The sequence below is a fragment of the Sus scrofa genome, chromosome 7, assembly GCF_000003025.6.
Source record: "Sus scrofa isolate TJ Tabasco breed Duroc chromosome 7, Sscrofa11.1, whole genome shotgun sequence".
Taxonomy (NCBI): domain Eukaryota; kingdom Metazoa; phylum Chordata; class Mammalia; order Artiodactyla; family Suidae; genus Sus; species Sus scrofa.
Window position 1 is genome coordinate 58,802,887 of NC_010449.5, and position 21,870 is coordinate 58,824,756.

Genomic DNA, 21,870 nt, shown 5'->3' on the forward strand with positions numbered 1-21,870 from the left:
GAAGGTGACAGTTCCTTGGGGCCTTCCTTGATCTTCTTTGGGGTCCCTGGCTCCAGAAACCACCCTTCCTAGCTCAGCTCTGCAGCCCTCAGAGCCGCAGGTGAGTGCTGGGGGCCTTAGGCTTGACCCTTCCCTCCCCCAAAAGGAAAATTTTGATACCTTCCTGTCTTCCTAGGTAGCCACCAGTCCAGCACCTCAAGAAAGGAGGCTAATAGTATCCCTAGTGAGGAGGCAGTCTGGCTCCCTCCCTAAGTGGGGAAACTGAGGCCAGGGGAAGGGCAGAGCTTACCCAAGGTCCCACAGTCAGTACCAGAACTCTAGATGTAGGTGCTCCCCTCAGGACTCTGGCTCCATCTCCCACTGACCACCTGAATGTCTTGGGGCTTCTCCATGAGGGCTACCTGGGAGGCTGGATAAGGAAACAGGTGTGGGAAGCTGGAAACAAGTGTAGCCAATCTTCAGGCTGTGTGAGGGGTGGGGGGCTTCTCCTGGGTGGTCAGGGTGGATGGAGGGGGCAGGGTGGGTTCCTACCAGCTGTACCCTGCCTTATTTAAAAGCTACCCCTGTCTGGCACCACCCTCCCAAGGCATAGCTTGTCAGGGCTGAGATGTGCTGGCCAGACAAGGGAGGCTGATCTGAGTGGGAGTGCTGGACCCTGCCCAGGGACCCTCTCTGTTCCATTGCCTGTCTTCTCTATCCTCTGCTGTGGGCAGGCAGTGTGAGAGACTGCCAGCTGCAGAAAGCTGGACCCTGAAAACTCAGCAGTAACATTTCTTTTTGCCTCCTATCACCTTACTAAGGCTAGGGGTCTTTGAGGCACCGGGGGTGCAGAAGGGAACACCATGGCACACTGAAGCCTAACGATGTCCCCATTTCACTCAGGGAGTGGGACAGAAGTGTGCTTTGGAATTTAGCTCCTCCAGGAAGCCTCCTAGACAGAGGCTGTAGCAGTTGAGGTAGGAACCACACAACCTCCCCATCCTGGGTGGCTTTTCTGTGGGGAAACCTCACTAGTCAGATGGTATAGTTTCCCAGGTTAGGTCTGGGTTTTCTTTTCTCTGAGATCCAGCTGGTCACCCTGAATCAGAGATCACATCCCACCTCCTCTCTCAGATGAGGCGACTGGAGCCCAGAAGGGTAAAATGACCCGCCCAAGGCCACATCCTAGAGCCTGGAACACTGGTGTTCTGACCTCCAGTCCAGGGCACCGGAAAGATGCCCCAGTCAGAGCCTCCTGCTTGGAGAGAATAGTCCATGAATTTGTATAACTTTTCTAGACCAAACCTAGAGACAAAATAGTGTCTTAGCATCTGTGATGTTCAGATCCATTCCTAATTTTCTGCATTCCAATCTGGAGTTTGCTTGTAGCCTTTGCCTAGTGGGAGCCTTTCATTTATTCTCAGCTCTCTAGTGATTGGCAAATGGGGGAGGCCCAGACTATTCATTCATTGAAAACTGAACCCAATGAAAACCCTGGCATGGAATTCTGTGACCAGGAGCCTCAATCTGGCTGGCATCTAGCTGCTTTTAAACTGTGGGTCAGTTGAACTCAGAGAACTGGGACTAAGGGCATTATGGCTTAGACAATAAGTAAGGGGGTAGTCCCCTGTCCCTTCTCTACCCTGCCCCAGAGTCTGGCAGGATTCCCAGATCCTGGGTTCGAGGAGTAGAGAACTAAGGGTCCTGGGAAAATTCCTTTTCATCAACTGATCTGACCACACTTCAAAGGGAGGTACCTATGGCAGGAATTGGAAACTTCCCCGGGAACTTTCCCAAAGAGAGCTGAGCCCCAGCTCAGTCTGTGTGCTGGGTGCCTTTAGCCAAGTCAGTGTCCCCTTGGAGGTCAGTTTCCCCACATGTGAAATGAGGCTGAGGAGTGAATGATCCCAAGTGTTTTCCGCAAGTGTGGTGGATAATACTCAAGGGGAATTGGATGATACACACCGATTATGTGTTAATTTTAATATATGTTAGGGGAAAAAGATCAAATCTGTTCTTTCACACAGCTATTATTATTAGGAATGATGCTAAGTGGGTGGATTTAAAGTTGATTTTAGAAAAATATGAAGTAAATAATAGTATAAATGCTTTATGGAAATCACAGACTGACATAGATCAGTGCAGCAGTTAAGTAGATGTTCTCAATTTAGGCAATTTGGGTTGGAATTTGGATTCTATACTTCCTGGCTGTGTGACCTTGGGCAAGTTACTTACCTTCTCTGAGCCTCCCTGCAGCCTACCACATATGCTGTGGCCAGAACTGAATGAAGAATGATTGCAATTCTTGGCACACAGTGGCAGTTCAACAAGCAGCTTCTCCCACCTCCTCCCCTTCATGCCCAGTGAGCAGTTCTGGATAAAGTTTTCCTTTCCCTTGATGAGCATGATAACACATTAGGACATTGCCTCCTCCCATCTCCCCTTTTGATGTTTTGACCTTTTCGTCTTGTCCCACCTCTCAGCAGCCACCTTGGAATCTCTACGCCGATCATGTTCTCTGTGTTTGGACTCCCCATCCCCATCTCAGCCACAGAGCTGCTCCTGGCCTCTGCCATCTTCTGCCTTGTATTCTGGGTGGTCAGGACCTGGCAGCCTCAGGTCCCCAAAGGCCTGAAGAGTCCACCAGGGCCCTGGGGCTGGCCGCTGCTCGGGCACGTGCTGACCTTGGGCAAGAGCCCACACCTGGCCCTGGCGAGGCTGAGCCAGCGCTATGGAGATGTGCTGCAGATCCGCATTGGCTGCACCCCTGTGCTGGTGCTCAGCGGCCTGGACACCATCCGGCAGGCCCTGGTGCGGCAGGGCGACGATTTCAAGGGACGGCCCGACCTCTACAGCTTCACTCTGATCTCTAATGGCCAGAGCATGACCTTCAACCCAGACTCTGGACCAGTGTGGGCCGCCCGTCGGCGCCTGGCCCAGAAGGCTCTTAACACCTTCTCCATTGCCTCAGACCCAGCTTCCTCCTCCTCCTGCTACCTGGAGGATCATGTGAGCAAGGAGGCCGAGTGCCTCCTTGGCAAGTTCCAGGAGCTGATGGCAGGGCCTGGGCACTTCGATCCCTACAAGTATGTACTGGTGTCAGTAGCCAATGTCATCTGTGCCATATGCTTTGGTCAGCGCTATGATCATGACAACCCAGAGCTGCTTAGCCTTATCAACCTGAGTAATGAGTTCGGGGAGGTGACTGCAGCTGGGAACCCAGCCGACTTCATCCCTATCCTCCGTTACCTGCCCAACACGTCCCTGGATCTCTTCAAGGACCTGAATCAGAAGTTCTACATCTTCATGCAAAAGATGGTCAGGGAACACTATAAAATCTTTGAGAAGGTAACCCTGGGGTGAGGCACCAAGTGGGTGGGTAGGGAGCAGGTAGGGCCAGGGGTCAGGAAGTCAGAGACAACTAGAACAGTATAGGGTTTGGCAGGCTCTCATGGGCTTTCACCCTAGGCTTTTGAAGCCAATAGTAGAGGGGACTCCATCCTTGGCAGGGAAAGAGAACTTTTTCTTGACCAGCCCTTCTAACTTCAGACAGCAATATTTCCTGAATAGCCAGCCCATGCAGGACCCTAGGCCAATTGTTGTGGGGACCAGGAAGAGTTAAAGAGTTAGTCTTCTGGCCTCATGGGAGAGAAAAGGGTAGAGAGTGTGTTGGGGTGATGATGGTACTAGAGTCTATGACCGATGTCCCCTGAGTTGGGGCTGCAAGTATTGTGAGTCAGGAGAGAGCCTTGGAGAGGCAAGAGTAGTTGGAAGCGCAGCTTGGAGGTGGGAGTGGTCCCCTCTTGAATGAAGGTGCTAGGGATGGTGAGGGACCGGTCCTGAATGGAGAGGCAGGTCTGGGTTTGGGGTCTTGCTCATCTGTGAGGCTTGCTTACCCAGGGGCGCATCCGGGACATCACAGACAGCCTGATTGAGCACTGTCAGGACAAGAGGATGGACGAGAATGCCAATATCCAGCTGTCGGATGAGAAGATTGTGAACATTGTCATAGACCTCTTTGGAGCTGGTATGAGCTACTCCGTTGTGCCCTTCCTGTGCCCAGCTGCCCTGACCCACCAAACACCTAACGTCTCTCTCTCTCTTGGCTAGGGTTTGACACAGTCACAACCGCCATCTCCTGGAGCCTCATGTACCTGGTGACAAATCCCAGCATCCAGAGAAAGATCCAGGAGGAGCTGGGTAAGTGGTAGCTTCCTTCAGTGCTCAAGGCAGGGGGCCTGGCCAGGGTCTGAGCGGCCCCTTCATCTGTCTGTCCTCTGCGTTCTGCAGACACGGTGATCGGCCAGGCGCGGCGGCCCCGGCTCTCCGACAGACCCCAGCTGCCCTATATGGAGGCCTTCATCCTGGAGCTCTTCCGACACACCTCCTTCGTTCCCTTCACCATCCCTCACAGGTGAGGCCCCATGGATCTGCTGCTGTCTGAAACAGGGCTTAATGCCAGTCCATATACCTGATCAGGGCAGTGGGAGGGACATGGTACGGGGGATGGGGGGATCTCCTTGTGGCCCCGAGCCTAAACGAGCTTCCTCTCTCCTCAGTACCACAAGAGACACAAGTCTGAATGGCTTTTACATCCCCAAGGGGCGTTGTGTCTTTGTGAACCAGTGGCAGATCAACCATGACCAGTAAGTTGAGAGTGGACAGGGGAAACTCCACCCTCTCCTGAGCTTCAGACTCTTGCTGTCCCTGGGCCAGTTGCCAAAACCCTGTTCTTTTGGGCTGGAGCTCAGCCCACATGATGGTTCTGAGCCCCGAAGCTGCCACTTTAGCTGCCTCTCTCCAATCACAGGAAGCTGTGGGATGACCCCTCTGTGTTCCGGCCAGAACGGTTTCTCACTGCCGATGGCACCATCAACAAGGCACTGGGTGAAAAGGTGATCCTGTTCGGCTTGGGCAAGCGGAAGTGCATCGGTGAAACCATTGCCCGCTTGGAGGTCTTTCTCTTCCTGGCCATCCTGCTGCAGCAGGTGGAGTTCCGCGTGACCCCTGGTGTGAAGGTGGACATGACCCCCATCTACGGGCTGACCATGAAGCATGCCCACTGCGAGCATGTCCAGATGCATGTGCGCTCTTAGGCGGTGGAGAGCCCTGCAACCTAGACTTTCTCCTGCCTGTCTGGGCAGCCAGGCCAGGGGACTGACCTGCGGGACCTGAGCTTTAGCCCAAAGCCCACAGATACTGTCTGGCTGATTTTTTACTGTCTGGGCTACAGGCAAGCCTGAGGGATCATACCCGTCCCCCACCCTGGACTCATCCCTCTGCATGCTGACCACAGGTAGCAGGGGCCACCTGGGAACTGATGGAGCCTTCCGAAGTTGTGCTTAAGCTAGGAGGTCTAGGAGCATTAGGGGGTCCCCAGGCCTTCAGAAAGGAGCTCTCTGGAGGCCCCTGGGCCCTGTAGCTGGCTGGTTCTCTGTGGGGGCTGACTGGCTTGAGAGATGTCCTGCCACACCAGGACCTATGCAATCTCTTTGACAATTAGGAGCTGCCAAGAGTGGGGGTGGGGGGGAGGTGAGGCAGTCCAGGATACTGGCACAAGGTGGTCTCCCCGCTTAAACAAGGATGAGCAACCAAATCACAAGAGTCTGGAATACTGTACCTGTGGGATCACCTTCCTCTTTGCAGGCAGGAACAGGGCTGCCTCCTGGCCTCGTAAGGCCCCTGCTCCTGTCTAGGATGGGCTGAGGACTATGTGTCTAAGAGGAGCAGAGAGCAGAGGGAGTGCCCAAATTCAGGCGCCAGGACCATGTCAGGAAGGAGGACAGCAATTCAATTGCCTTCAACTGGGTCTCCTTCTCTACGCCATGTCCTTTTAAAATGTTAGCATGCAAAGAGTGTTTTCTTTTAGCCTGTATTGTACTTGTATGTTTGCATTTATCACATATAAAAGCTTTAGAACAGTTTATTGAGTGCAATGGAGAAAATTCTAACCCAAGTATCCAGAAAAGTGTAAGAAACATCCACCTGAGCTAAATAAAGATACTATCCAGAAGTCCCGTAGGTGGAGATTTTTTGAATCGTGAGGGAAGCCACTCCCATCTACATGCCCACTTTGAGCCCAGTTCTGTTGGGTTTTACTGTGGGAGGACGAAGGGGAAGAGGCAGAGGTGAAGTGGTGAAACTGCTTTCAGGCTACTCACAGTCTGGCTGGGGCACAGGCTATCACTTCACTGCCTTCCTTCTTCTCTAACTGATCACATGTTGATGAAGAGCATTCTCTGGACCAGGCTCTGGGGGGATAAAGTGAATAAAACACTGTCTGCCTTCAAGAGCCTCCTAAGCTGGTTGGGGGGAACTAGCTCATTAAGACATCGTCCAATTCATTGTGATCAGGGCTGTACCAGACAGATGCATGCGGAGGGTGAGGCCCAGAGGCAGAGCAGGCTGGGAAGGTGAGGGAGTGTGCGCTGGGAGAGGTTACCAGGTCTTGGGGATATCTGCGTGGTGCCCTCCTTGATGAATGGAAGGCACTCTTATTTGGGTCTCACAGCATTAGATGCTCAAGTTCAGCAGGTGGACTCTGGTCATGGTGTAAGGGGAGGGGAAAGGTCCTCAGCTCAGAAGTCATGGTCTGCTCCTCTCTAGCCATGCCCCATTCAGGTCCTGCAACCCTATTAGACTCCACAGCTGATCACAGATGGAGAACAAGATGTTTCATTGTTGGCATTCCTGTTGTGGCTCAGTGGGGTAACACCTGACTGGTATCTATGAGGATGTGGGGTTCAATCCCTGGCCTCATTCAGTGGGGTAAGGATCCAGCATTGCTGTAAGCTGTGATGAAGGCTGACAGCTGCAGCTCCAATTCGACCCTAGCCTGGGAACTTCCATATACTGCAGGTGCTGTCCTAAAAAGAAAAAAGAAAAAAAAAGATGTTTCATTTCTGGACCCCACAAGCAGACTGTGCCCCAGATTTCAAAGCTTAAATCATCCCTCTCCACCTGGAATGGCAGAGTAGTTGTGCCAGTGAGCATAGAGGTTGGCCCCACATAGCTAGCAGCTGTTCTGGCTGAGGGACCAAGGGGAGGTGCATCTTGGGCTATGACTCCAGCCCAGCTTTCTTCCTGAAGTGTTGGCAGTGGCACATTGTGCAACACTAATGCACTATTCTTTCTGGCTTCCACTCACCAAAGGTTTCAGGCTGCTGTGAAAATGAGCTGAAGTCATCTGGAGCAACTCTGTTTATGTAGGAGGATGGGGAACCTGGTGCCCAATCATTCTCCTATTGATTTAATTTTAACTTAAAAATAATTTGTGGGAATTCCCTTTATGGCTCAGTGGTTAACAAACCTGACTAGGATCCATGAGGTTGAAGGTTCGATCCCTGGCCTCACTCAGTGGGCCAGGGATTTGCTGTTGCTGTGGCTGTGGCATAGCCTGGCAGCTGTAGCTCCAATTTGACCCCTAGCCTGAGAACTTCCATATGCAGTGGGTGTGGCCCTAAAAAGCAGGGGGTGGGGGGGAAGAAGAGAAAAAATAATTTGTGTTAAGGTTAAGGATCCAGCGTTGCCATGGTCACAGATGCGGCTTGGATCCTGCATTGCTGTGGCAGTGGCATATGTTGGCAGCTGTAGCTCCGATTGGACCCCTAGCCTAAGAACTTCCATGTGTGGCAGGTGCGGCCCTAAAAAGCAAAATATATATGTATATATTTTTTTATGTGTGTATATATATATATATATATACACACACACACACACATATATAGTATATATATAATTATATAAAATTATATAATATATAGTATATAAATAATTGTATTATATATATAACATATGTACATATATTTCTAAGTGTTAGAAACAATGACCAACTAAGAGCAATGAGCATCCTAATGCCTAGGTTATCATTCAGGGCTTTTTTGAAGAAATGCTGGTTATAAATCTGGGGCAGAAAATGTGAAAGATGGGCCTTGAATAGTAGCCTTTACCAGACAGCGAAGAAGCCACAAACACTACCAGGAGTGGATCAGACTGAAGAGGCTCCAAAAGGACAAAGATAGGACAACTTGAGAGTCAAAAATGATAATTGCCACTGATTAAAACCTGGAAATACCTTTGAATCCGAGTTCATAAGGATATATATACATATATATATATATACACACATACATACATATATATATATTTTTTTTCTTTTTTGGCCACAGAGTTCCCAGGCCAGGGATCAGACCTGAGTCACAGTTTTGGCCGATACTGCAGCTGTGGGCAACACTGGATCCTTTAACCTACTGTGCCAGGCCAGGGATCGAACATGCGTCCAGGTGCTGCAGAGACACTACTGATCCATTGTGCCACAGTGGGAACTCCTATATATTTTTTAAAATTAGTCTGTCATCTTCAGAAGAACCAATTCACTATCTTAAAAAGTGAAAAAGGCAAAGAATAAAGCATTCATCCTACCTTTCCTATATGAACCATACCTACAAATAACCAAATAGTAGATAAGAAGCATCTCAGTAAAATTCTCCAATTAATAAATGAAAAAGAAATAATAGAATTAGAATGTCACGGAGTTCCCGTCGTGGCGCAGTGGTTAACGAATCCGACTAGGAACCATGAGGTTGCGGGTTCGGTCCCTGCCCTTGCTCAGTGGGTTAACGATCCGGCGTTGCCGTGAGCTGTGGTGTAGGTTGCAGACGCGGCTCGGATCCCGCGTTGCTGAGGCTCTGGCGTCGGCCGGTGGCTACAGCTCCGATTCAACCCCTAGCCTGGGAACCTCCATATGCCGCGGGAGCGGCCCAAGAAATAGCAACAACAACAACAACAACAAAAGACAAAAAGACAAAAAAAAAAAAAAAAGAATTAGAATGTCACTATTGGGGTTCCCATCGTGGCTCAGCAGTAACAAACCTGACTAGTATCTGTGAGGACTCGGTTGGATCCCTGGCCCTGCTCAGCGGGTTAAGGATCTGGCTTTGCTGTGAGCTGTGGTGTAGACCACAGATTCAGCTCTGATCCCAAGTTGCTGTGGCTGGGGTGTAGGCTGCCAGCTGCAGCTCCAATTCAACTCACAGCCTGGGAACTTCCATGTGCTGTGGATTTGGACCTAAAAAAAAAAAAATGTCACTATTTTGCATCCACCAGTAAATTAAGGATCTGGGCATTGTGTCCAACAACTGCTAGCGTCATAAAAAGAGAGAAAACCAGATATGTGCCTGATGAAAGAAACCAACACTGCCCACAGTATCGCCAAAGGGATTGAACCAGAGCCTGGCCGAGCCTCAGGATCCAGCTGTCATTTCGCAATAATACAGAAGATGAAGAAATGTGCTGAATGGAAACATCAGGGAGCACTTGTAAAATTCAGACTTCGGAAAATTCTAAAAAAGTCGAAAGCTATGGGGTCTTCACAGAAAAACTGTCAGGAAAAGAAAAAGATGGAGAAGATATTTGTAGATTAAAAGAAACTTTAAAAGACATCGAATTTAAGAAATAAGCAATACTATACTATAGTGTCTAGGAATATACACTTGGTGATAAATCTTATAATAATAAGGTAATTTTTTTTTTTTTGTCTTTTTGCTATTTCTTGGGCCGCTCTCACAGCATATGGAGGTTCCCAGGCTAGGGGTCGAATCGGAGCTGTAGCCACTGGCCTACGCCAGAGCCACAGCAACGTTGGATCCGAGCCGCGTCTGCAACCTACACCACAGCTCACGGCAACGCCGGATCGTTAACCCACTGAGCAAGGGCAGGGACCGAACCCGCAACCTCATAGTTGGTAATTTTTAATATTAGCATTTGGAAAGTGGTTACTTTTGGATGGAGGGAGTAGGTTATCAGGTTATCATTGAAATGGGATGTGCGGAGGGCTTTTAGGATGGTTGATAAAGTTCTATTTCTCTCTCTCTCTCTTTTTTTTTTTTTTTTTTTTTGCCTTTTTTTAGAGCTGCACTCACAGTATATGGAAGCTCCCAGGCTAAGGGTCAAACTGGAGCTGCAGCTGCTAGCCCACACAATAGCCACAGCAATAGCAATGTCAGATTCGAGCTGCCTCTTCGACCTACACCATAGCTCACGGCAATGCCGGATCCTAAACCCACTGAGTGAGGCCAGGGATTGAACTCACATCCCCATGGATCCGAATCAGATTCGTTAACCACTGAGCCACGAAGAGAACTCCCAAAGTTCTATTTCTTAATCTGGGTGTCATTCAAGGATGCTTGTTTTATAAAAGTGAGGAAATAATAGAAATAACTTGTATTGCTTATTTCTTTTTAGAAGAATAATTAATATGTTAATGTCCTTTGGTCAAACACCACCAACCGTACACACCTGCAGTTAAACAAGCTGAGTTTCTTATTCAGCACAGTAAAGGAGAACACACACCATACAGAATGGTAGAAAGAACTCACACGATTTGGGTTTTGGCTGAAAGATTTAGGGGAGGGTTAGTTCTAAATTGGATGCTGTCAGAAATTGGGAATAATTCTGCAACAGGGAATTTGGTGGGTATCGTTGTGACCTTAATTTATCTGTGCTTAGGCAAAATTATAAAGCAGCCTTTTTTTTTTCATTTTAAAAAAGTTGGTAAAATATGCACACAACATAAAATTCACTATCTTAAGCATTTTAAGTGTACAGTTCAGTGGTATCAAGTTCATTCCATTCATAATGTTATGCGATCATCACCACCATCCGTACCCACAGCTCTTTTTAGGTTACAACACTGAAACTCTACACCCATTAAGCAGTAACTTCCTATTCCCTTCTTTCTGTGGCTATTCTACTCCTGACTCTATGAGGAGTTTCATTTTATCATGTTCTCCAAATAACCTGTATGAGGCTGGTGTTCTATGAGAAAAGAACCAGAGAAGGGGAGAACAAAGTGGCCTATAAGCAACAGACCAGTCTGTAATAATCTTGAGGTCCAGCTGTGAGCATCAGGTCAGTTCCAGCTATCAAGGGCTGCTCTTTCTCCAACCCCTTTTTTGGTCAAGAAAATTAGGTCTCAGAACATTTGTCCATTTATCCAGATTTTCCTCATTGCCAGAGTTTTGTTAAGATCAATTTGCAGATTAAGAACATCCACTGGAGTTCCCATTGTGGCTCAGTGTTTAACGAACCCAACTAGTATCCATGAGGACGTGGGTTCGATCCCTAGTCTTGTTCAGTAGGTTAAGTATCTGTCATTGCTGTGAGCTGTGGTGTAGATTGCAGACGTGGCTGGGATCCTGCATTGCTGTGACTGTGGCACAGACCAGCAGCGACAGCTCCAATTCAACCCCTAGCCTGGGAATCTCCATATGCCGCTGGTATGGCCCTAAAAAGACAAAAAAAAAAAAAAAAAAAAAAGAACATCCACTGAATGTAGTCTATGAGTGAACAAGGATTAATCTTCTGTTATAGGATGAGTTATTGGACTATCTGATATGACAATGGCTATGCTACTAGTAGTGCCCCAACATGTGTGTATGTGTATGTATATATATATATTCATTTGTCTTTTGAGGGCCATACCTGAGGCATATGGAAGTTCCCAGGCTAGGAGTCAAATCACAGCTACAACTGCTTGCCTACATCACAGCCAGAGCAAAGCTAGATCTGAGATGCATCTGCGACCTACACCACAGCTCACGGCAACGCCAGATTTTTTTTTTTTGTTTTGTCTTTTTACCATTTCTTGGGCTGCTCCCGCAGCATATGGAGGTTCCCAGGCTAGGGGTGGAATCGGATTTGTAGCCACCGGCCTACACCAGAGCCTCAGCAACGTGGGATCCGAGCCGCGTCTGCAACCTACACTACTGCTCACGGCAACGCCAGATCCTTAACCCACTGAGGGAGGCCAGGGATGGAACCTGCAACCTCATGGTTCCTAGTCAGATTTGTTAACCACTGAGCCATGACAGGAACTCCGATGGCAACGCCAGATTCTTAACCCACTGAGTGAGGCTGGGGATCGAACCCGAATCCTCATGGATACTAGTCAAGTGCCTTACTGCTGAGCCACAATGAGAACTCCCTGTGTGTATTGTAATATAGGTAATTGTTGGGATCAAAATGACTGTTAGGCTTTTGATAGGTCTAGAAGCCAAGGACCTAGACTATTAAATACATACAATCAAAACATGTCCCAGGGGTTCCTGTCGTTAACAGCAGTAATGAATCTGACCAGGATCCATGAGGATGCAGGTTCAATCCCTGGCCTTCCTCAGTGGGTTAAGGATCTGGCGTTGCCATGAGCTGTGGTGTAGGTCACAGACAAGGCTTGGATCTGGTGTTGCTGTGGCTGTGGTGTAGGCCAGCAGCTGAAGTTCTGATTTGACCCCTAGCCTGGGAACTTCCACGTGTTGTGGGTGTGGCCCTAAGAAGAAAAAACAAACAAACAAACAAATAAAGTAATAAAGATATGTTTTCCCCTTTGGGAATTTCCTGAGCATCTCTTGGTGAGTCCTCCATAGAATAACCTCAATCTATTAAAAAGAAGGAAAGAAAGGAAGGAAGAGAATCAAAGAAAGAGCAGAATTGTGAAGTAGTCCAAAGCATTCTTGGGTTTATCACAAAGTTTGTTTAAATGCTTTTACCCTGGGAAGTTCCCATTATGGCTCAGCAGTTAACGAACCTGACTAGTGTCCATGGGGATGCGGGTTTGATTCCTGGTGGGTTAAGGATCCAGCGTTGCCATGAACTGTGGCATAGGTCGCAGATGCAGCTCGAATCTGGTGTGGCTGTAGCTGCGGTGTAGGCCAGCAGCTGTAGCTCCCATTCAACCCTAGCCTGGGAACTTCCATATGCCATGGGTGAGGCCCTAAAAAGCAAAAAAAAAAAAAAAAAAAAAAAAAAAAGTTTTTACCCTGTATGCAAAATTATTCATTTACTTCCCACTTTCTCCAGCCCTTCTCTTGCAGAGGGAAAATCAGATATGTCAGGATGTGGCTCTAAGGTAATGGAGGAGGAGGAGAACAAGGGAGATATGCAGCTTCCAATCTTTACCTGTTTGGGCAAGTGGGGAACAGGCACAAGTGTCCTGAACTCCTAAACATTCTGCACAATAATCTGACCCTTGAGGTGTGCTTGGGGAGGACAGCTAGCCTCTAAGTCCTCAGGAACACACTGAACCTGGAAGGCTCTGCGTTTGCCGTGATGAGCTAGGAGGGGTTCCCATCCAATCCCCTCCCTACCAACCTCGGGGTTCTGTTTGGTCCACCTCTGTGTCTGCAAGCTGAGATCGCCTCTCCTGAATATTTTAACAGTTGACTCTGTGAACTGGAGATCAGCACTGGCCATCTGCCTTTACTGCAGCTGCCAACTCTCAACACCCCCTGAAAGGAGCTCAGGGTGGAGATCAGGAGTGAGGCACTTTGTGCTCTGGGAAAACTGACACGTCTTCAGATTGTTAGATATTTTCAGGAGAAGATTTTATGAGCCCAATTCTTGCATCTCCTCATATCTACAAAAACACTAAAAATCCTTCACGGTGACGTCTGCTCCTTGTTACTAGCAGTAGCCTTCACTAGACTAGCAGCAACTTCTGTAAAATGTGTGCGTGGTTGCATGAACCTCCCCTTCCATCAAAATCTCATATATGCTGACATTCTCCCACCCCCGCGCCCGCCTCTTTGGAGTATTTCAGAGCTATCTGAAATGCTGCCTCCTGGGCTATAGTCCTCATTTGCCCCAAATAAAACTTAACTCTAACTTTTAAGCTGTGCATATTTTTTAAGTTGACAACTCACAGGTCCAGGTGAGGAAAATCAGGAGCTTCTGGGTCTGCATGCAACTCTTTAGGCTTTGCCTGGGAACCTGAGAGTTGTAAAGTCGAATGTCCTGAAACCATTTAAAGCCCTTGGGCGAGAGTAAGAAGTGGCAACTCAGCAGTAGCATCTGAAAAGGCCAGTTGTTGCTGAGCTGGTTTCTCTCTGAGTATCCAAGGAGGGGAAGGGGAGGCTGAGTGGCTGGAGCTGGGAGGGGCCTCATGCCTGAGGCAAGGCTGCAGCCACACCAGTGGCAGTTGCTGTCTGGTCTCTTTTTGGAGGTCTTTTCAAACAGGAAGCCCACCCTCTCCTATTATCTGGCCCAGTTCTAGATTCCCTTTGTTCTTCCTGCTCAATATCTATCCCTGCCCCATGTAGAAAATTAAGATAATTCTCTCTAGCTTAGACATAGGGAAAGAAGCTTGAAAGAAAAAATCGAGGATGTGGTAAGGATCACAGGGTGTGGTGGGAGAGGTGGAACAGGAGGGAGAACACCGCATGGTGGGAGAAGGTTTGTAGCTGTGGCTGGCGGACCACAGGTGCCTGGCCATGACCCTCCTAGTTCAGCCTCATCTGCAGTGAGTCAGGATCCCTGCTTACTGCACGGACGCCTGTTTTATGCATTTGATTTCACCAAATTGGGATAGAAAGGAAAGGCAATTCCCAGATGATTTCAGCCAAAATGCAAAGCTATCCCTTGAAAAATCTGAATGGTTTGTTTGGGGAGTTCTTGTTTAACCAGATGAGGAGGAGTTCCCGTCATGGCGCAGCGGAAACAAATCAAACCCCACTAAGAACCAAGAGATTTCTTAAATGTTGCTCGGCGGGTTAAGGATCTGGCATTGCCGTGAGCTGTGGTGTAGTTGCTATGGCTGTGGCTGTGTCTGTGGCCGGCAGCTGTAGCTCCCGTTAGACCCATAGGCTGGGAACCTCCATGTGCCACAGGTGCAGCCCTAAAAAGCCAGAAAAAACAAGTAACGAGATGAGGAAATTGCAACAATTTTGGTGGTGAGACAAGGTTCTATGAGACAAATCCATTTCCCTATTAACTTCCAGTAAAACTGATGGTATCTATCAAGTACTTTGCCCATTTAAATTAAATTAATTAATTATTTTTAGGGCCGTAAATGCGGCATATGGAAATTCCCATGCTAGGGGTCGTTCAGGAACTGTATCTGCCAGCCTACGCTGAAGCAACTCAGGATCCAAGCTGAATCTGCGACTTACACCACAGCTCACCATGACGCCAGATCCTTAACCCACTGAGCTAGGCCAGGGATTAAACTCCCATCCTCATGGATACTAGTTGGGTTCGTAACCGGCTTAGCCACAATGGGAACTCCTGCCCATTTTTAAATTGAGTTGTTCATCTTTTTTTTTTTTTTTTTTTTGTCTTTTTGCCATTTCTTGGGCCACTCCCAGGGCATATGGAGGTTCCCAGGCTAGGGGTCGAATCAGAGCTATAGCCACCGGCCTATGCTACAGCCACAGCAGCGACAGATACGAGCTGCAACCTACAGCACAGCTCATGACAATGCCAGATCCCTAACCCACTGAGCAAGGCCAGGGATTGAACCCGCAACCTCATGGTTCCTAGTCGGATTTGTTAACCACTGAGCCACGATGGGAACTCCTGAGTTATTCATCTTTTTGTTGTTGAGTTCTGAGTGTTCTTTATTCTGGACACTAGACCCTTATCAGATATATGATTTGCAAATATTTTCTCCCACTCTGTGGGTCTTTTTACTTTCTTGATATGTCCCTTGAAGCACAAAATTTTTAAATTTTGATGAAGTACAATTTATATATTTTTCTTCTGTTGCTTGTGTTTTTGATGTCATATTTTAGAAAGTCTTGTGTAATCAAAGCTTATTATTATTATTTTTAAAAAAATGTTTTGGCCACCTCACAGCATATGAAATTCACTAGCCAGAGATCAGATCCAAGCTGCAGCTACAACTCTGGATCCTTAACCCACTGTGCTGGCTGGGACTAAACTGCACCTTAGTGCTCCAGAGATGCCGCAGATCCCACTGCGCCACAGCAGGAATTCCAGGTTATTATTATTTTTTAATCCTGACCTTGTTTAGCATTTTAGAGTCTGGGACCTGCTTTCATGTACTTCATCTCACTTATAAAATGACATGTAAGAGTTTAAGACACTTAAACCTTTGAGATCACATGAAAGAAAAATAATCTTATAAGTAATTAGCATTGCTGGCCTAGCCCCAACTTTATGCTATATAAGTAGGGTGACTGTAAAATTTATTGTCTAAACCAGAACACAACTGAGAATAAAAGCAAGTGATAATAATTGTTATGGGTAACAGGTGTGAACTGAGACTGTTTTAGGCAAACTGGGATATATGTTTTCCTGAAAGGGTAAGTAATGGAGTCCCAATGTTGGATCCACCATTAACTCGTCAAGTCCTCACCCATACAGTAGATAATTTCTAAGGTTCCTTTCAGCTCTACCATTCTAGAACGCCATGTACTTTCAAGTCAAGATTAGTGCCTTTTTTTTTTTTTTTTGGCCATGCACACAGTGGCTTGATGTGGGATCTCAGTTCTCAGACCAGGGATTGAACCCAGGTCTCAGGGATGAAAGTGAAACTGACAATGATCATGACTTGAACCTAGCCAGAAGCCAGATTGGGACTTGAACCCACAGTTTTTTGGATTTACTGAAGTTCAGGTTCTTTGTGTCTCAGTGCAGAAGGAATTCAGTGAGAGACAAAGTGATAGGCAAGACAGATTTATTACGATAGGAAGGTTGTGAGAGATACAAGTGGGCCGGCAAAGAAGTTTGGCCCTGAGGATTGAGTGGGCTACATTTTTATAATCCAAGGAAAGTGGGTAGGTGGGAAAAGACCAGCCTCTTTCTCTCTCTCTCTCTTTTTTTTTTTTGTCTTTTTAGGGCCACAACCCACGACATATGAAGGTTCCTAGGCTAGAGGTCGAATGCTAGCTGTTGCCGCCAGCCTTCGCCAGAGCCACAGCAATGCCAGATCCAAGCCGCATCTGTGACCTACACCACAGCTCATGGCAATGCCAGATCCTTAACCCAAAGGTCGAGGCCAGGGATGGAACCCGCAACCTCATGGTTCCTAGTCAGATTCGTTTCTGCTGGGCCACCATGGGAACTCCTCTTCCTCTTTCTTAGAGTGGATGTCAGGCTTACATCATTAGCTCCCTCTCTGTATCCAGTAAGAGAGTATCTGACTATATGACATCAAACTAGGACTAACATGATGCTTATTCAAATCAGCAGAAGGGTGGTAACATATGCTAAAAATGTTGAATCATCTCAGCTTTCCGTATAATGAGGGTCTTCTACTTTGGAATGTCATCGTTCCCTTAAATTCCTTTCCTTGATCCTAAGAGTCATTATCTTTTTTTTTTTTTTTTAGGGCCACACGTGCAGCATATGGAAGTTCCCAGGCTAGGGGTCGAATTGGAGCTGCAGCTGCTTACCTACACCACAGCCACAGCAATGTAGAATCTGAGCCTCATCTGCGACCTACACTGCAGCTCATGGCAACTGGGGATCATTAACCCACTGAGCTAAAGGCCAGGGATGGAACCTATGTCCTCACAGATACTAGTCATGTTCACTACTGCTGAGCCACAGCAGGAATTCCCTAAGGGTCATCATCTTGCTGAACTTGAATGCAGGCCTCATTTTATCTTTCACTTAATGATATGAGGCATATCATATGCTTTTACTTATGGTTTTATAGTTAAGCCTGCTTTGCTCTGATGGCTCTGATGGCTTTCGTGAATGATTATTAACTTACAGTAGTCTCCCAAGGGGCCCTAGGTTCCCCTCTCTGTCTATGGTCCCCTTTTGGGACTTCTATGACTACCTGTGTGGCTATCCTGCTCCATCCCTATCAAAAGCACTGACCACCACCAGACCACTAGACTGCCAGGGAACCCCCAGGGCTGTGCTGTTCTTGACCTAAGAATTTGGTGGTTGATATCCTTGTTAGATACTCTTATTATGGTCTGCAAGTCTCGTTAAAACATATGCTCTTTTCCATACGTCAGGAGAGGCAAATGGGTGTTGCTCACTAGTTTTATCTATCAGGGATTCCTGGAAACTTGACTCCAGGGTCCACCCAGTTCAAGTAACTGTGAATAACCAGCAACACCTGGTGGAGTTCTGTGACTTGGGAGTTTAGGGAGGCTTCCAGAGGATTTGGTGAGTGATAAACAGCTACCTTGTAGTTACTACTGTATCTCACTTCTTACCTTCATAGTCAAACTTCTCCAAGTTGTCTACACTCACTGCTACCACTTGATCACCTCTCATTCTCTCCTCACCCACTGACATTTGATTTCTGGCCCCTTCAGTCCATTATGGAACCCTTGTCAAAATCACCAGGCACCAACTGGGTGCTAAATCTAATGTACATTTTTCCCCCCCAGTTTTCTTCTGATTTGAACTCTTTGTAGTATTTAGCACTGTTGTACTATTCTTTTAAATGCTCTCTTTTCTGGGTTTCTTTGGCATCCCCACTGCTGTGTTTTCTTCTGTAGTCTTAGCTGCTGCTTCTCGATTTCCTTTGACTCATTCTCTTCCTGTGTGTATCCCTTAAAGTTGGTGTTCTTCAGAGTTCTGTTGTTGGCCTTTGACTCTTCTTATGCTATGTGTTATCCCTGGATAGCCCATTACTGGAACTTTTCTTTCTGCCTGATTATTGATGAATTCTAAATCTCATATCTCTTTCCTGAGCTTATCCATATATCCAATTTCCTTAAATGAGTGTGACCATAAAAAGTGCCTCTGTTGTGGTCAGCCTGGATTCCTCCTCTTCCAAGCTCTTTGGAACGTTTTCCGGATGCCAAAATGCTGTGTACTAGAATTGTCATGCCTTATTGTCAGTCTGGAACTACTTATGTCCTTCTTCAACTGTCACTCTAAATAATTTTTAAACAATTGCAGATTGCATTGCTATTAGGAGGCTTTGTTTTCCTTTAATGTTCCCTGTAAACAGCTGGTATCCTGCTCCATTTATTAAGCTAGGAATTTTCTCACTTCGTGGGGCACTTGGGCTTGCTAATGGCATCTGGGTTCTCAGCGTCCTGATCTATGTTTCTAAGCCCTGAATTTTTTTGATTCTTCAAGGTGCTGAGGTGAACGGTGGGCTGCTGCAAACTCCCCATTTGGTGGGTAAAGCAGGAAGTAGCTCTTTGATTGGAATCCAAGTTGTAAAAATGGGCTTCCCCACTGATTGCCAGTGCACATGAAATTACACTTTTCTGATAGCTTTAACACACATTTTTCTGCATTGATAACCAACGCCCCATTCTGATCAGCCGGCTCTGGCTTTCTCTAGAGTAGGTGGGTGGAGGTGGTGAATGGAATGCCCCGAAAATGCTCCATGTTACGACTCTTTGAAAAAAGATTTTTTAAAAAATATGTATGACATGGCTGTACCTGCAGCATATGGAAGATCCCCGGGGCAAGGGTTCAAATTGGAACCACAGCTGCAGGCCTACACCATAGCCACAGCAATGCCAGATCCAAGCCACCTCTGCGATTTACACTGCAGCCCCGTGGCAAGGCTGGATCCTTAATCCACTGAGTGAGGCCAGGGATCAAACCTGCATCCTCATGGATACTATGTTGGGCCCTTAACCCGCTGAGCCACAATGGTAAATCCTGAAATAATTTTTTGTTTTGTTTTGTTTTCATAGGGCTGCACTCGAGGCATATGGAAGTTCACAGGCTAGGGGTTGAATCAGAGCCATAGCTTCCGTCCTACACCACAGCCGCAGTAACGCCCAGTCCAGTCCAAGTCTGCAAACCACATCACAGCTCATGGCAACACTGGATCCTTAACCCACTGAGCAAGGCCAGGGATCGAACCTGCATCCTCATGGATTACCAGCCAGGTTCGTTACTGCTAAGCCATGACAGCAGCTCCCTGAAATAATTTTTAAAAGTTAAAAATTTTTTAATTACACATAATCTTTGTAAAAATTCAAACAGTAAAAATAATATGAGAACTTCATATTATTTTTTAAACAGACATCATATGATTTCATCAGGAAATATTTCAGTATGTATTTCCCAAATGACTTTCAAGAAACAAGACCATGCTGGAGCTCCTGTCGTGGCTTAGTGGTTAATGAATCTGACTAGGAACCATGAGGTTGCAGGTTCGATCCCTGGCCTTGCTCAGTGGGTTAACGATCTGGCGTTGCCGTGAGCTGTGGTGTAGGTGGCAGACTCGGCTCGGATCCTGTGTTGCTGTGGCTCTGGTGTAGGCTGGCGGCTACGGCTCCAATTAGACCCCTAGCCTGGGAACCTCCATATGCCGCAGGAGTGGCCCAAGAAATGGCAAAAAAAAAAAAAAAAAAAAAAAAAAAAAAAAAAAAAAGAAAGAAAGAAGACCATGCTTAAAAATTAATAAAAACTTAAAATCAGTAAATGTCCAAGGTGTGTGAACTTCCTGTTATTTAATAAGTCACAAAAACATCACTTAACAGTATATTTTAAAAAGTAGGTTCCAAACAAAATCTGCATATTGATTGGTTATCTTTTAAGGCTTATGTAAACTATATAGGTACACCCTTCTCTTTTTGTTCCCTCTTGAAATGTGCTGGAAAAAAAAAAGGTGTTTGTCCTCTAGAATTTCTCATAGTTTGGATGTTGCTTACTGCATCTCTATGCAGTCATTTAATGTTTCTTCGTCCAATGTATTTCTTGTAAATTGATAGTTAGATCTAGAGGTTTGTTCGGCTTCAGATTTGATTTAGGGGGGCAAGTTTACTCCATAAATAGTATTACATTCTTCTATCCAGCAGTATTTAATGCCTGATTGTCTTTCTTTCATGATGTTAACAGCTGTTAATGTTCAATGCCTAGATCATTTAGTTCATTAGAGGTAGCAAAGTGATATGCTATCATTTCTTCTTCATTTACTAGCTGGAATACTTTTTCTTTTCCCCTTTTTTTTCTTTCCTTTTTATGGCCACACCTGGGGCATATAGAAATTCCAGGGCTAGTGTTTTGAATCAGAGCTGCAGCTGCCGGCCTGCACCACAGCCACTGTAACACGGGATCCAAGCCACATCTGCGACCTGCACCACAGCTCATGCCAATGCCAGATCCTTGACCCACTGAGCAAGGCCAGGGATCAAACCTGAGTCCTCATAGATACTAGTCAGGTTCATTACCACTGAGCCACAATGGGAACTCTTAGATTTTCTTTTCTAGGAACTCCCTGGAATACTTTTTCAAAGAGAAACTTCCCCGCCTCTCTTTTGTGTACTCAATAGTACAGATGGCATAAGAAAGGCAGGCTAGGAGTTCCTTCTGTGGCTCAGCCGGTTACAAACCTGACTAGTATCCATGAGGATGTGGGTTCAAACCCTGACCTTGCTCAGTGGGTTAAGGTTCTGGTGTCTCAATGAGCTGTGGTGTAGGTCTCAGATCTGACATTGCTGTGGCTGTGGTGTAGGCCAGCAGGCGTAGCTCCGATTTGACTCCTAGCCTGGGAACTTTCATATGCCAATGGTGCACCCCCGCCCCCCAAAAGGCTGGCTATATGCTGATTCTTTCACTTCACTTATTTGTTTTCAAAATAATGTGTTAGTTTCTAGCATCCTCCAACAGTTACCTATTGTTTTTGGGTTTTAGATTACTTTATTCTTCCTATACTACAAGTACAATTAATTGATAAACAGCTAAGAAAATGATTCTTTGTGGGATCAAATGTTGTAATCTAGTTTAAAAATTATTTTAAACTTACATATGATAAAATTCACTCTTCTTGGTGTAAATTCTATGATTTTTTTTTTTTTTTTTTTTTGTCGTTTTATCTTTTAAGGCCATGCCTGTGGCATATGGAGGTTCCCAGGCTAGGGGGCCAATTGGAGCTACAGCTGCCGGCCTACACCACAGCTCACGGCAACCTGGGATCCTTAACTCACTGAGCAAGGCCAGGGATTGAACCCGAGTCCTCATCGATGCTAGTCAAGTTCGCTAACCACTGAGTCACTACGAGAACTCCCATTCTACACATTTCTTTTTTTTTTTTTTTTTTTTTGTCTTTTTTGTTGTTGTTGTTGTTGTTGTTGTTGCTATTTCTTGGGCCGCTCCCGCGGCATATGGAGGTTCCCAGGCTAGGGGTTGAATCGGAGCTGTAGCCACCGGCCTACGCCA

At 46.6% G+C, this 21,870-nt stretch overlaps 1 protein-coding gene across 2 annotated transcripts; it reads left to right on the plus strand.

Annotated features, from left to right (window-relative positions):
* On the plus strand, positions 1–6,269 carry CYP1A1 (cytochrome P450 1A1). Of its 2 annotated transcripts, none has more exons than XM_021098317.1 (7): positions 1–100; positions 2,466–3,327; positions 3,880–4,006; positions 4,090–4,179; positions 4,270–4,393; positions 4,539–4,625; positions 4,790–5,993. In XM_021098317.1, exons 2-7 carry the CDS (start codon positions 2,491–2,493, stop codon positions 5,073–5,075), a joined length of 1,551 nt encoding a protein of 516 aa, XP_020953976.1. In that variant the 5' UTR covers positions 1–100; positions 2,466–2,490; the 3' UTR covers positions 5,076–5,993.

Excerpts from the sequence above, each read along its gene's own strand:
- CYP1A1 (XM_021098317.1), top strand. The coding sequence starts at position 2,491 with ATGTTCTCTGTGTTTGGACTCCCCATCCCCATCTCAGCCACAGAGCTG. Across the intron at positions 4,180-4,269 it reads AAAGATCCAGGAGGAGCTGG|ACACGGTGATCGGCCAGGCG; the intron begins GTAAGTGGTAGC and ends TGCGTTCTGCAG. Across the intron at positions 4,626-4,789 it reads TGGCAGATCAACCATGACCA|GAAGCTGTGGGATGACCCCT; the intron begins GTAAGTTGAGAG and ends CTCCAATCACAG.